Source organism: Corvus cornix, chromosome Z, assembly GCF_000738735.6.
Source record: "Corvus cornix cornix isolate S_Up_H32 chromosome Z, ASM73873v5, whole genome shotgun sequence".
Taxonomy (NCBI): domain Eukaryota; kingdom Metazoa; phylum Chordata; class Aves; order Passeriformes; family Corvidae; genus Corvus; species Corvus cornix.
In genome coordinates this window covers 74,398,330-74,412,478 of record NC_046357.1, presented here as the reverse complement: position 1 = coordinate 74,412,478, position 14,149 = coordinate 74,398,330, and the positions used below count along the sequence as shown (strand labels likewise).

Below are 14,149 nucleotides of genomic sequence, written 5' to 3'. Positions count from 1 at the left end.
GGGGGCGGGACGGACGGGCGGACGCGGCGCTCATTGGCTGGCGCGGCGCAGGCGGAGGTGGCGGCGCGGCAGGTAGGTGGGCCGGGCGGGCCTGAGGGGAACGGGGTGGGGAAACCCGCTCGTGTCCCGGCGCTGGGATAACCGGGATAACCGGGATCAGCCCTTCACTGACCCCGTCTTGACCACGTGTCTTTAGTGAGACGCGAAACCAAAAGTGGTTCTTCTGGTGTGTTTTTTGGTTGTTTTTTCGGTTGGTTGTTGTTATTCGGCGCCCAGCGGGTGGCTGAGAGGTGTGGGGGTGTTGTCTCGCCCTCCCGTCCCTGCGGGCGTGAGCCACTGGCTACGGAGGTCTTAATAACATAAAGAACGCCTTAATGAGGCTCTTTCTTAATTAGGTCCGCCTTACTGTTACTTCTGTTGTTTCAGAGGGACGACTGTTCTCCTCTGGTCTGTTGTATTTTGGCTCCTGTGCTGTGTTTTCTCCTTTTAGGACTTTGCATCATCCTTTCTGTAGCTTCACCTGCCCAAGAATTTCCAACTTTTTTTTCCACCCGTAAGGCTGGTTTTTTTTTTGTTTGTTTTTTGGTTTTTTTTTTTTTTAAGGAATTACCTTAATCACTCAGTAAAGTGAGCTCAGACGAAGAGCTTCACAGTGATGACTCTGCGTTTAGGTGCCCACGTGTTGCTGTCCTAACAAACACCTGGAGTTTTACGAGGAACCTGTTTCTCCTTGCAAATGTGGCTTTAAAAGCATCACCCCAAAGTGTTGGTTTTGGGGGGGGTTCTCTGTAATTCTCTGTATTTCAGCACCAAATTCGTGTTCTTCTGCTGAGTGTGGGACAGATTTTGCTTTTTCCCTTGGTGAGGGGAAACAGATTTTTTTACTCTAAAATGACATTTTGGGGTAACGTTTGGTGCACGTCGTGCAGCGGCTTGTGGGAGGCTGGGGGTTGATGTACCTGTGTAAAGTGCGTTTATCTCATGGGACTGAGGCAGTGCTTTACTGAAGCAGAGGACTTTGAGATGAGTGAGACCTACACAATCCACGGACAGTGCTTTTCCTGTCTTCTACGGAGCAGCTTCCTTAGTGGTTGTAGATTTGGTCTCTACAATTTTAGTGTTCTCTGTGAAATTGTGGTTTCAGGTTCATAACCACCAAAATGTGCCTGGGATGTTACCAGCATGAACAGGTGGTAGAGTTTGAGTTGGGTTCTCTTGTGTAACTGGTTTTTCTGCCCTGTGGATTTCAGGCGCCGTGTTGATTCTGGATTTGTTCTGATTTTTCTCTAGATTTTTTAGTGACTATAAAGGCTCATTCATTTGAAGATTTATCCATTTGTCTAGCAGGTAATCAGCATCTTGCTGCGTGCTCATTTTCTCATAACATGTTCATACATCTCATTCCTGTTACTGAATTACATTCACTGGATCGGTTTCTTTCCATCACATGTCAAGGTTTTGGGTTAAAAAAATATGGTTAAGTGCATAAAGACAGTTCTAAAAATGCCCTTATTATCTAGGATAACTTCACTTTGAAGTGCTTGAATGATGTCACATTAAAGTATGTTTGCAAAGAGAAATAAGTTGTCAATATAATCACTGAGCTGTACAGCCTCTGATGGTCAACAGGACCAAAGACTTTAAAGGCAATAATACTTTTGTCCTTTTTTTTATGTATGTCTGAGATAGAAGGCAAAAACTGAGTTGTTTTGCCTGCTTTGACTCACTTTTGGATGCTCAGTGTGAATTAGAAGCTTGAAAATATTTTGTAATGTCTGAAGAGACTCCAGCTGTCAGTCCTTGTTCACACCATAGCCAAGCCTGCTTTCAGGTGGTCATCTAGCTTCCTCTAGCATAGTTTTGTTTGCAAGCATGCCCGTTATGAAAGATTTATTATATTTTTTCTTTCTTCTTTGATAGTTTCTGGCAAGTTCCCACCTGAAACCCATTGCCGATTTTCGCAAACAATGCTCTTTATTTACCCTAGATGTTTTAATTTCCTAGTGAAGTTTCCAACAGTCTCAGCTATTCAAAAAGGAAATTTTACTGACCATCTGCTGTATTAAAATGATTTCAGGTGAGTAATTTGCTGTTGTGGGAAGAATGCCACTTAAACATTTTTTGGGAGCCTTGGTGGCACAATTTAAAAGATTGGTGCACCTAGCCTGGAAGTGTCTTCTGGGATGCAGCTGTGGTAGACATGGGGTATTGACTGGAATATCAGCTTTCAGACGGTGTTGTTCCAGTTTCCCTTGTGCTCTTTTCCTTCCTAATCAATATCTTGTCATGGAAAACCAGCTCCAAAGAGCTGGGAAAGCTTGGTTGGTGTTGTCCACAGGGATGGGCTGGGTAGGCGCTCCTGTCTGGTGGAATTCAAAAAGCAAACCATAAGTCTAAACAACTGTATTGATCTATATGGCACTATTCAGATATTTAAATAAAAATATGTGATGAATACTGTTTTTTTTGTTGCTGTTAGGTTTCTGAAGAGAAGGGTTCATGGTCTTGGCTGCGTTTCCTGGTTTTAAGAAATATTTTAGTGGTGAAAGGCTTACATACTGTTCAGTTGTATGTAGAGCACACCAAGGAATTTGTGTCTATAATGAGAGGTAAAAAAGGTTTAATTTCTAGGCTGTTTCCAGATGCAGGAAGAATTATCACAAAACAATGGCAATTGCATGTGGAAGGCTTGGCATTTAGCTTCTCGCGTGTCTCATTTTCATGAGAAAGTTGGAGGAAATGGTTTTAAAAGTATCACAGGTGGGTGACTGATGTGACGGGTACACCTGTATTGGTAAGCTTCTGTGCTTAACACACCCATGCCTGTGTATGAGGTGGAAAAAGCATTTTCAAATAAACTATAAATGCAATCAGTCAGGGTTTTTTTGAGAAATGCTGGTTTGAGTGTCTGGCAAAAAGCTGATACTGCTCTTCTTTGGCTTCTACGTGGTGCCCACATCTGTGGTTCCCAGTATCTTCAAATGCAGGCATGAATGCTTAAGGACTGCTTTGCATTTTTGCTACAGCTACAGATATGCTCTGTCCTCCGTCTGGAGCAAGGAGGCGGCGGAACACGAGGGGTGTGCATTTTGCAGGCAAACCTGTCGTGGGTAGGTGGTGTTCTGTGTGCTGACAGTGGTAATTAGAGCGTGGTATTTTGTTTGCTAACACTGTTTTGAAAAAAAAAACCAACCTGCAAAAGACAAACTCCCATCTACATGTAGGTTTGGCTCCTTTTTCTCTCCATTTCTCTGCCTCTGCCTGTCACCTGCTAGGAGTGCACATGGTATTCACTGTAGTAGGCTGGATCACAATGGCTGTGAAATTCTTGGAGTTTGCAGCTGTTGTGAGCAGGAGTGAACCTCAGTCTTCACAACAGAGGTGCTTTAGCCTGATATTTTAACCATGTGTTTAATAGAAAGTTACTGCACAGGGTCGTGTATGATTGGGAGTGTTCCTACAGCACTGGGAAATTCCTGCATCTTAAAATTCCTGCTTTTTGTGGCAGATTTCATGTGTATGCAACTGATGGGCTAATGCAAAGGTTACTCCACTTAGCAAGCTACTCCAGATTGTAAAAACACCCAAGGTGTGATGGTCTTGCTGTAGAACTAGTGATGCTGTGCCTGACATGGTGACCTCAGTGCCTCTCCTCTCACAGACTGCTGCTGGTGTGCAGCAACACTGGATGTGTTTACAATGGTCTGTTTTGACCAAAACCCATCAATTTCAGTATGGATGAGGTAATTTGAGATGGTTTTCTATGCTGCATGTTGGCTTCATTAAAGCAGTATAGCAAATACTTGTGCTGCGTGCTCATGGGTGTGCCACGGGCCTTGCAGGGTCACTTGCTGTTTTGTCTCAGTGCCTGTTTCTGATGTCCTCATTATCTTGCAGTGCCACTTGAAGATGAGAAATTTTAATCCCTAACTCTTGTCACCTAGGGCTTAGCAGGAGGTGGAGAATGTTTTTCAGGGGTTATGTTAGAGCTCAGGAGCCCCAGATGAAAAAGCAGCACATGTCCTTGAGTAAGTGGAACCACCCAGAGCTGAGGGTGAGATTTTCAAGGACTCAAAGCCATTATCTGATTCTTCAAGGTTAGTAGGATGCAGCTGTGATTTCTTCACTGTTTTATTTGGCAGAAATGTAATCTAGTGCTTGCTGATGTTGTGGGGAACACATAATATCATGTGCATAAATTCCGAACCAACATCACTAAATAACCAAGAATCCAATTTAGACAGCTGTTGTAAAATAACATTAAATGGTTCTTGAAATTGTATATTTTTCCACCAAAATGAGTATTTTCTCTAGTTGTATCCCTGACTTGAGCTGTGTCCCTTTCCTGTGTTAGGAAACAGTGGCCTTCATCTCCTGCTCTTTGTAATCAATGTCTTTATGGATTTTAGTCTTCCCCACCTCCTTTGTCTCTGCATATGAGATAGAAAAAAGGGAAGGGTGGCAAAAAAATGTGAAGATTATTCCTAGAACATAGTATCAGATAGTGTAATGGAAGGACTGCTGTCCAAGATATGTCAAGGTACAAAAGACTCACTGAATTATGTATGAATTGTGCCATGTTGACACAAGCTGAGGCGAAATTTAGGAGATAATTGCTAAACAAATTACTGTTGTTTGCTAATCTAACACAGTCAAATCTGATCAACACAAAAGAACATGCCTTACAGGAAAAGTTCCAAGCTGGGGGAAAAAAAAAAAATTCATTATGTGTGTGCCTTGAGCAATGGCCTCTGGTGTAAGAGCCTTCTGAGGTGTACTTGTGATCTCATAATATATTTGATTAAATTGTCCTGATTTACAAAGCTTGGAAAAGCATTGGAATATTTGTGCGTCCTCCCTGCAGACTACTAGGTGACTTTTCTGGGAAGGGGTGTCTTCCAGCAGAGCAGACAGCTAGAGCACAGATTGTAAAATAAATAAAAAATAATAAAAAAGGGAGACTGATCTGATGTGACTTTTAAGAGTGCAGAGACTGAGAACTTTTGTGCCCTTGATCTAGGCATGAGCCAAATTGCTTGCTATCTTGGGACAGAAAAATTAATGCAACCAGAGGAAGAGTGAGGCAATATATCCTATCACAGGCTGCATTTGTTTGTGGTTGGTTTTTTTTTTTTTTTAATGATTCAAATGATTATGAAAGGGATTGTTTGTTTACAGGTCTACAAAGGGGTCTTAGAGGCCATCCTTTTCAGCACAGAAGCTGGACAGGAAAGAGGGAGCCTGGGGCTTTCCAAACGCCGTCAGCTGTGTCAGGCTTGGGGTGAAACCTCACAAAATCCTGGGGAGAGATTTGTGCTGGCTGAGCCAAGCAGGGAAGCATCAGACTCTGTTGTGGAGGCTTATATTAAATTACTCCAGCTGAGAAAAAATGAACCTTATTTTCAGAGTCCAGCACTCAGCAGCCACAGATCAGGAGATGGGGCAGAAATGTTAATTTCAGTGAAAGCTGACATGGAGGATAATTGTTTTAGGAAACAAGAGGCAAGGAACTAGCTGAAGCATCTTTGAGTGTCTTGGAAATACACCTACTTGAGTAATATTTTGTGATCTCCTGAAGACAATATTAGAGAGAAGGGTTTTTTTCCCCCGTGTTTTGGTCAGAGATGTCTACAGATGAAAAATGTGCCTTATATTTTATAATTTTTTTACTCTTGTCTGTTGCAGGGATTTGTTTTATTAGCCCTGACTCTCCTAAAACCAGATTTTTTTTTTTCTTTAAGTAAAGAGGTAAAGGAGGAATTTTTTAGTATATATTCTTAATTTGAGGTTCGTGTTTTGAATTTGGTACTTTTGACGGTGCAAAACAAATAAGGGTATTTGTAGCATGCAAAGAGAGGAAAATGCAGTGGCAGGTTTTTTATCTAAAACTGCACTGGAACAGGTTGTTGGAGCTGTGGAGAGGTGACTCCTGTGCACAGAGGCTGGGTTTTTGAGCTCATGTACCTGCATTATTTCAGGGCCATTGTCTTTGCTCACAGCTGTGTTTCAGGTACTGATGTGCAGCTGCAGTTGGGAGCTAGAAACACAAAGGTGAAGTGCCCCCCAACATGAACTGAGGCTTTTTTTAAAAAATATTTATCCCTTCTGTGCTGTTTCTGTGCTGTTTCCCCACTTTTTATGTCATCATGAACTTACCTGGGAAAGCAACAATTTACACCCTTAGCACGTCACCCTGAGACCTCTGTGGTGCTTCACATCTCTGCTTTGTTGTAATTTGCGTTTTAAGATCTCAAACTTGGGTCTGACTGGTGCCATGTCAAAGCACTTTTGTGCTGTATTTTACTAATGAGTACTTAATTGCCCTCTCAGCTCAAGTCCCAGTGGCATTTTTGCAGTGGTGTGCCCCTGCTGTGTCCTCATCTCAGCCTGCAGATTTCTTTTCACTCCAGTGCAAGCATTCTTTAGGAGCTGTAAAGGAACACCAGTATTGAAAAGCTGTTTTCCTGGAGCAGACCCCCTGCTTGGCATCAAGTGTCTTGGGTAAGGGTTAAATTTTTGAGTAGGATTTTGTTGTTTTGGGGTTTTTTTGCCTAGTCTGTAGTAAGAACCCAAAAAAAAAAAATCGAATGAAAGAGTGAAAGAGTCATGAAAGTTCCTTAGAAAAGCAGTGAGTTGATGAGTCTTGGGAGGCTTTATATTTTTTCTTATGTACAGAACTTGGGATGTTAACAATACAGGTGACTCCTGTGAAGCTCTTTGTGTCCTTTTTCCTTTCTAAATGTGGTTTGTAGACATGGTGCTGGCTGAGCACAAACCAGTAGATTTGTAAGTGCTGGCTGAGGGTGTAGAGTGAGTGGCCTCTGAATTTTGGGTGGAACTGTGTCTTTTTTTTTTTTTTTTTTTTTTTTTTTTTTTTTTTTTTTTTTTTTTTTAGAACAAATCATCTTGTTTGCTCAGAGCTTGGTGAGGCTGTGGGATTTGTGTCCTGGGCCCCCTCCTTGCTAAAATACTGGCACTTGTCAAGATAAGGACTGGTGCTTCTGTCCTGCTTTGGTTTGTCAAATGTGGATTATCACAAAGCCTGAGCTAAACTGGTGCTGAACCTGTGCCCATGTGTGGAAACAGCTGAAAGTGGTGCTCAATACATGTCTCTTTGCCTTAGGCTTCAAACTCAGCCTAATCCATCAGCAGAGCAATTACTGTTCAATGCCAAGTAATAAACATAGCTGGAAATAAAGAGCTGCAAAATTGAAATTTAAGTGGATTTAAAGTGAATATCTCAGTTCCTTGTGAATGTCTTGTGAATTATTTTTCTATGGGGGTCAGGCAAAGCAATGTGAATTACAATTTTTAAATTAGTAAATTCAAGCCGTGTGAGCTCCTTTTTTTGGGGGAGTTTAGTGTTGCATTTTCTAATAGATAAATAGCAGATGGAAAGAAAAACATAATAAAACTTTGGTTAAGCAAAGACTGGGTAATGCAGGAATTTTCTTCAAAGAAAATGCCTGAGGAAACTGTTTAGTAAGATAAAGCAATTTGGAGACTAGGCCTATTTTTTATTATTAATTTGACAGGGACGGGAAATTAAAATAATCCATCTCTTGGAAAAGTCTTGGGTGTAGAGGTGGGAGGAGAGAAGGATAATGTAAGCCTTCATATTTATACCTGCCCTTGTCCCACTGAAGTGGCAAAATTTGGTGAAACTTGTTTTTCCAGGTTACTGGGCTCAATTTTTCAAAACTGCTCAGCAAATCCTGTGTACAGAATTACGTCCATCCATATGTACCAGACACTGATTTCTTTGTTTCATTTAGCTTTGTTTCAGACTGGGTGCTCTTGCCTATGCATCTCTTTTGGATTCAACAGTACTGAATGTATTCGACTTTGAAATTTAAAAAGAAAAAAACAGAGAAAAAGGAAAGGAAAAAAAAAAAAGGCAGACTTTAGTGGGATCCACTGCTCAATGATGTGAAGTCAGACGTTTAGAGAAACATATCAAACTGAGTGGGATTGTAATAGGTCTGTGTGGGGACTAAAAACTAGAAAACAAAGGAAATCTGTGCGACAGATTTGTATTGAATATCCTGATAATATTTAATCCTAAAGAAGGCAGTGTTTTGGAAAACAGATGATACCTCAGCCAGACTACGATGTTATCCAAATATACATCAAAAAGACATATGTATCAGGGTATTTTTGGATGGACGAAGGGTGATTAAAACATGCTGGGTTTTTGTGTTTTTTTTTTTTTCCTCCCCCCAAAAATTTCCTCAACTTTGCCATCGTCAAATGGATGATACTAAGGTACTGAAAACTGCAGAGATGCTTTTAAAAATATGACTAAGGGACTCGGAATTCCCAAATCTTTGTTCTTACTGCCTGTATATGTTGGGCTCAAAGGTTGGGTCTGGCACAACTTCCTTTTTCTGCTTTTTATCTGCAAAGCATACAGCAATTTTAGTGATGTCTTTTCAGAGAAAATATGTGGAAAATGATATATATTTAGAATGTGTGTTATTTTTTAAAAAAAAAACATTTCAGGAGGAAGTGAGTTATTTTTCTGAATAAATATCCTGTGGTTTTCAAGGGAAGGCACTGTGCCACCGCTCGCTTTGGTAGGACCTTGGAAAGCCAGGGTGTCCTGCTGCCAAGTTAGAGTTGTAAAGTATTTGTTGGGGACTTGCATCTTCCAGAAGCAGCAGAGAAAGGGAGTCTGGGTCTCTGAGACATGCCTGCTGACTTTTCATCCCAGATCTATCCTCTGGAGGCTGGGCTGGTTGTTGCCTTTGATCTTTGCTCCCTTCCATACACGCTTTTTAGTAACTTTGCTACTAAAAATCACTTTTTCATCAGGAGACATGTCAGTTGCATGACTTAAATTTATTTTTACTTTTTTTGCCGGTTTATAACGTTCAGTTAGTGTATCCTGGCTTATCTGTGCATTTTGGGAAGTGAGGATTTGACAGCGTGACTGTTAGTTTTGGGAAGAATTGTTAAAAAAAGGCTGAGAAAAAAAGTGTTTGCCCCTTTTATAAATCTGTCTGCATACTCCCTTACTTGCTAGTATATGCTAGCATAATTGCCCACTTTGGTGTTTATTTTAATACACCGAAGGCCTTTTTTTTTAACCTTATTATAGCTTAATGTAGATGGTTTTAAGTGAGCTTGGCAAGGCTGGATGCCTGCAGTGGGTAGTGGGTTAGCTCTGAGACTTCAAGGGGATGAAAGACACCAGGGTGGGCTTTGCCTCCAGGCTACAATTAAGATCAAGGCTTGTTAGTAAGATTCCTACTATAAAGGTTGTTGACTGTCTGCTTCCTTCTGTTTCTCCTCATTTTTCAGCTGGTGACTGTAGTAAATAAGCCTGACAAGGGTTGTTCCTTATCGTGGATTCCAGATCTTTTGTGTCAAATCTTCCGTATCCTATTGTCCCATGGAGCCTGACCAGCTCAGGACTGATTTGTTTTTGGTTTTTCGGTTTGGGGTTTCTTTTTTTGGGGGGGTTGGGGGGGGGGGACACGAATGCACAAAAAGTATGTGCATGTTTCCAATCGTTCTGTGGCTGCCACGAAGCAGTGGGAAGGCAGCAGTGCAAATGGGAGCCATGTGAGCCTTGGCTCTGCAGTTGGGCCCACGATCTCCTGATCAAATGTTGCCATGGAGCACTGAATTTTTAAAGTGGCCCACTTACCCCTCTGCGCAATGTTAGAAAATCATTCAGTCTCCTCTTTATGTCCGAGTGGCAGTTTCTGGTTCGTTCCTTTTATCTTCAAGACAAAGTTGCATTATTGGCAAAATTGTAACCCTTGTGCTTTTAATACAGAGCAAAGTTGAAAGAGCAGCTAAATATAATTTAGGATGCATGTAATACAAAAATGTTTTAGCCCCCTAAATTGCATTAGGGAACAAAGCTCTTTTCTAATTTTTTTCTCTTCTTTGGCTTTCAGATTTATCTGTAAGTTGCAGATGAAGGTTATTATTGAATCATTCTTCAATGTCAAACAAATATTGTGGCCAGAGGAGTGGGAGGATTATTGTGAGATGGAACAGGAAAGATTCTCTGTTGTTTGTCTTCACGTTCGTTGGCCTGGTCATGTTCTTCCGAAAAGAAATGAGAAAAGAGGAAGTCCCTATTGGATCAGTAGTAGTTGTAAGATTAATGGAGTGAGAGTTGAGGTTCTTGTCAGATATTTTAATGTTCTTACTCCTGAAGTATTGGAGTTAATGGAATTTTAAATTAACACGAGAGAATATCAATTTGTATGAAATACATCACTGGAAATATGCATAAATACAGGCATTATCTTATTTCCTTCTGTTAGAAAATGTGGTAATAGCTAGTTTTAATCTTTAAAAGCAATCTTGAGCTTTTCTTGACTGGTTTAAATCTCCAATTATCCACTTATGAGTACATGTAGCATCTCCTGAGTAGTATCTGTTCTCTGATTATGAGTTAGCTATTAACTTTCTTCTGATTATTAGGTTAGGACGTGTAGTTTGGCCAGTGTCAGAAGGAACCAAACTGCAGACTTTAACAGCAGTGTGTGGTCTTCTATTCTGAACTCCCTGTGGATAGCTCCCATTTTTCCTCAACAAGAAAGCACTTAAGTTAATTGCTCTATTTCAAAGACATAGGAGCTCTTTCTGGTCTCTAAGTAGCCTTCCATGCATAGCTGCCGAGGTTTGGAACACCTGCAGCCCAACCAATTTGGGAGAGAAAAAAAAAAAAAGGCCATTAGTCTGCATGGAGGAAAAAAAAAAAATGAAGTGCTGAAGTTCAGAACATTATCAATGATGCTGTGTTGGAGCAGCCTGAAAGATTTGGCTTTTGGTCTATGCCTGGTGCTATCCAAAACAACATATAAAATTCTTTGTGGAGCCATTTTAAGAGTGTCTTGTTCATTCAGAAGGGCCTGTGTGCGCTGTTTGTTCCGAGGGCAGAGGCACCAGCCAACAGCTGATTCCTCCTCAGAGGGAAACATTGCCTAATGGTGAGCCCAGGAGCCAAAGACCACGGGGACAAAGTGCTAAAGATAAACAGCTCAGCCTTCGACTGTTCAAAGGCCTCAATAAAGCCTCTGAGTTACACATTCGGGGTGGGACTGCGCTGTCCCCACCTGCGGGCTGGCCCCGGCGCCCTGGTGTGGAGAGGTGCTGGTGTGTGTGACCCCCTGTGCCCCCCAAGGATGAAACACTGCCTTTCTGTGGCCCCAGCCCCAAAGCTGCTCTGCAGCTTTGCTTTGTCCTAACTGGGGGAAGGGAGAAAGAGCCGGCTGCTCTCATTTTATGGAGGTGGTGAATGGGAAGAGTCCACAGGGGCTGGATGTTGAAGGGCACTTGAGGGTGCTGCTCTGCTCTGATGGACTCGGAGGGGCTTTTTAGGTTGCCATAGTGAGTCTGATCCCAGTAATTTAGGCAATAAAAATATAGTCTGCTTTTACTAAATGATTTTATTTTACTTTAAAAAGCTTAAGCAACAGCTGGACTGTTAAGTAGTGGCACTCCAAAAATTCAGGGGGCTGTTTTAACCTTTCTGAGCATTAACACAGTTCCTACCTTTACTCCCAAAGATGTGAAAGCGAAAATAACTCTTAAGGTTTCACCTCTCCTTTGTATCTGTGTCTTTCTTTCATAATGAAATTTTGAGCTGGTAGAAGTGTTTGATCTGTGAAGGGTCACATAGGCTTGACACATTGGAAGCTGATGGGGTGATGAATTTAGTGAGCAGGTGGGTGCATTGGGGCAGGTAACCTGTGAGGAGAGTGTTTTATTTCACTTCTTGAAGTAGAGAGCAATACATCTTGTTTTGAAAATACATCTGTTATTAAGATTTGCCTTTAGAGTGAATAAAATGCATGCAGTCACTTTGTAGTGAATTAATAAGGAATGTGCCCTGATTTATTGTCTGTATTCTTCATTTCTTTAGTGGTAACTGCTTGTTACTAAATAAGTAAGGGAACACGTTCTTTGCTATTTTTTGCTGTATTCATGCTTGAACTGTGGGTGGTTTATACATTTACTGAACACTACCCTAAACTCTGTGACAGAGTTGTGTTCTCAGGACATAAGGGGAAAAGGGATTTGGATTTTCTTTTTTTTTTTGTTCTTGCCATTGTAATTGTTTTGTTTACAAAAAAACCCAGTAAGGTACAATATTACTGTTTGCAGTGATGTTTTTATGTGCTGTGTAGGTCAGACTAATTTTCACGAAGGAGGTTTTTTCCTCCTCTTGAAGAGAGGTATATAATAGGCACTGTATGCAGCCAGGAGTCCTTGAGCTTTTGCTTATGGGTTGGAACAGTTGAGTGCCTGGAGATGGAGTCTGGCTGAGCTCTGCGTAGTGAGGCAGCTTCTGAACGTGGACTAATAAGTAATATACTCCTTTCAAAAGGTCAGTGAGCACAGTGGAGGAGATGAAAGCTGGGAGAAAAAGTATCTTCATTTTATGCTCCCTTGGAAAATGCTTTTTTTCAGAGATGCGCACTAAAACGTGGAAAAGCAAGACAACTGTGTTTTGCATTTGTTTCAAAGTTCAGGACGTTATTCTGGGTTGTGCCTCCTCATTCTGCAGAGGCTGTGTTTTACCACAGGTGTACAAAGAGTGTTGTGTAAACAGAACCTTCATTTTTAGCTGGAGTACTGAGGTGTGCATGGGAAACCAGTATCACTGTATCGAATGAATTTAGTCTCAGGCCTCAGAGACCTTGTTAGTGCATCTTTAAATAAATAAACAGGCTTCTTTCCTCTTGGCCTCACTTTTTCTGACTGACACTTAATTCCCTTCATCATTATATAAATAGAAAATGTAATTCTCTTGCTTTGTTTTTTGTTATAAACAGTCTGAGTTGATAAGAAAGCCTCTAGTGCAGGTGCTTTTCACTGAATTTTGCTGTACTTTGTGATAAAAATCACATGTAACAAGCAAAACCTTCCTGTTGAACTACACATACATGCATCAGTACGCTGTGTGCTGTCTGCCAGGGTTGTCTGCTACTGTTTTACAGTCTTTAATTGAAATATTTTTAAAAACATTGTCTTTCAGAGGCGGAATTCTATGAAACTATTTCACGAGAGACTGTATTTTTCCATGATCAACAAGAAGGAAAAGGGAATCTGGCAGGCAAAGGAGAGTGCATGTCTGTGTGCTTGAGCATGCATCACTTGTGTTTCCTGCCCTGTGCTCTTTACTGACCCATGTCCAGGCAGTTAGTGCCCTACAAATTTTTAAAATGCCTTTATTTCTGGAGTCACTAATTGCAAAGGCATTGTTCCAGCTGTCCACCCTCAAATATTTAATTTTTTTGTTCTTGCTTACAGGTGCACAGACACGCTGTAAATTTCCTGAAGTGGCCAGCTGGGTAGTGATGGAAATAGAATTTTTTTCCCCCTTTTTTTTTTTTTGACTTAGATTAGTTTTTCAGTTTATTTTTGGGTAACTTTCTGCTTTCTGTTGCATTTTCAGGGAATAGAAAGGTGAAGTATGACATCTGTGATAGTAAACGCAGTGGTGGTTTAGGGATGTAAATACTAAGGCTTTATGCTTGAAAACCAACTCCTAAATTCATATATTTTGCTGCTTTTGAATACTGTGCACTTTTCTGGGCAAGGGAGAGGCATTTTGAGATGTTGTTGGGTGCAGAGTTGAGCAAGGGTCATGCACAGTTCAGTCAACTGCAGTTAAAGCTGCTCCTCCTATCCTGGGAATGCCAATTTTTGGGGAAGCCAGGGTTAGTTAAATCTGTGTCTAGATTTGTTTCTCAATGTCCAAGAGCAAGGAAAGAGCTTCCTTCTACTCTTGCTTGGAGAACAGAGTCCCCTCAGGGCCTAAACTGATCCTGGTCATGATTATTTACTACTTCACTTTAGATGGAAACCTTGATAGAGCATTTAATCCTTGCCCAAGCATCACTGCGCTCAGTGCATGTAGTTGAAATGCCTCATCTGGGTTTTTCCTCCTTTTACGTGCTATTTTTAGTCTGTGAGCGAACATGTAGCCTTTTCTCAGTCACTTCACTTAGGCTGTGTATAAATGCATGGGATTCTTGAGGAGGTCTTAGGTCAAGCACAGGTTGCCAAGTTGCTTTGCCACAGAGCAAAGGAATTCACTGTAACATCACAGATTTTGTTGTCTGCACCATCCAGTGCTTAAAATATTTCCTTTGGGTTGCTGGCATTTGCTACACCCTCT

The 14,149-nt window shown here is 41.2% G+C and overlaps 1 protein-coding gene across 5 annotated transcripts in view; it reads left to right on the top strand.

The window, feature by feature from the left end:
• The first annotated feature begins 47 nt into the window (after nucleotides 1-47).
• The window catches only part of XRCC4 (X-ray repair cross complementing 4), an 89,132-nt gene continuing 75,030 nt past the window's right edge, over nucleotides 48-14,149 (top strand). The window contains exons 1-3 of one of the 5 annotated variants that reach the window (XM_039567493.1): nucleotides 110-226; nucleotides 1,291-1,347; nucleotides 1,921-2,077. In XM_039567493.1, the coding sequence (XP_039423427.1) occupies nucleotides 2,068-2,077 (10 nt within the window). In that variant the 5' untranslated portion in view covers nucleotides 110-226; nucleotides 1,291-1,347; nucleotides 1,921-2,067. Of the gene's footprint in view, nucleotides 73-109; nucleotides 554-1,290; nucleotides 1,348-1,920; nucleotides 2,078-6,341; nucleotides 6,502-14,149 lie in introns of those variants that run through there. The other 4 variants (XM_019292148.3, XM_039567494.1, XM_019292150.3 and 1 more) reach the window with 4 other exon arrangements.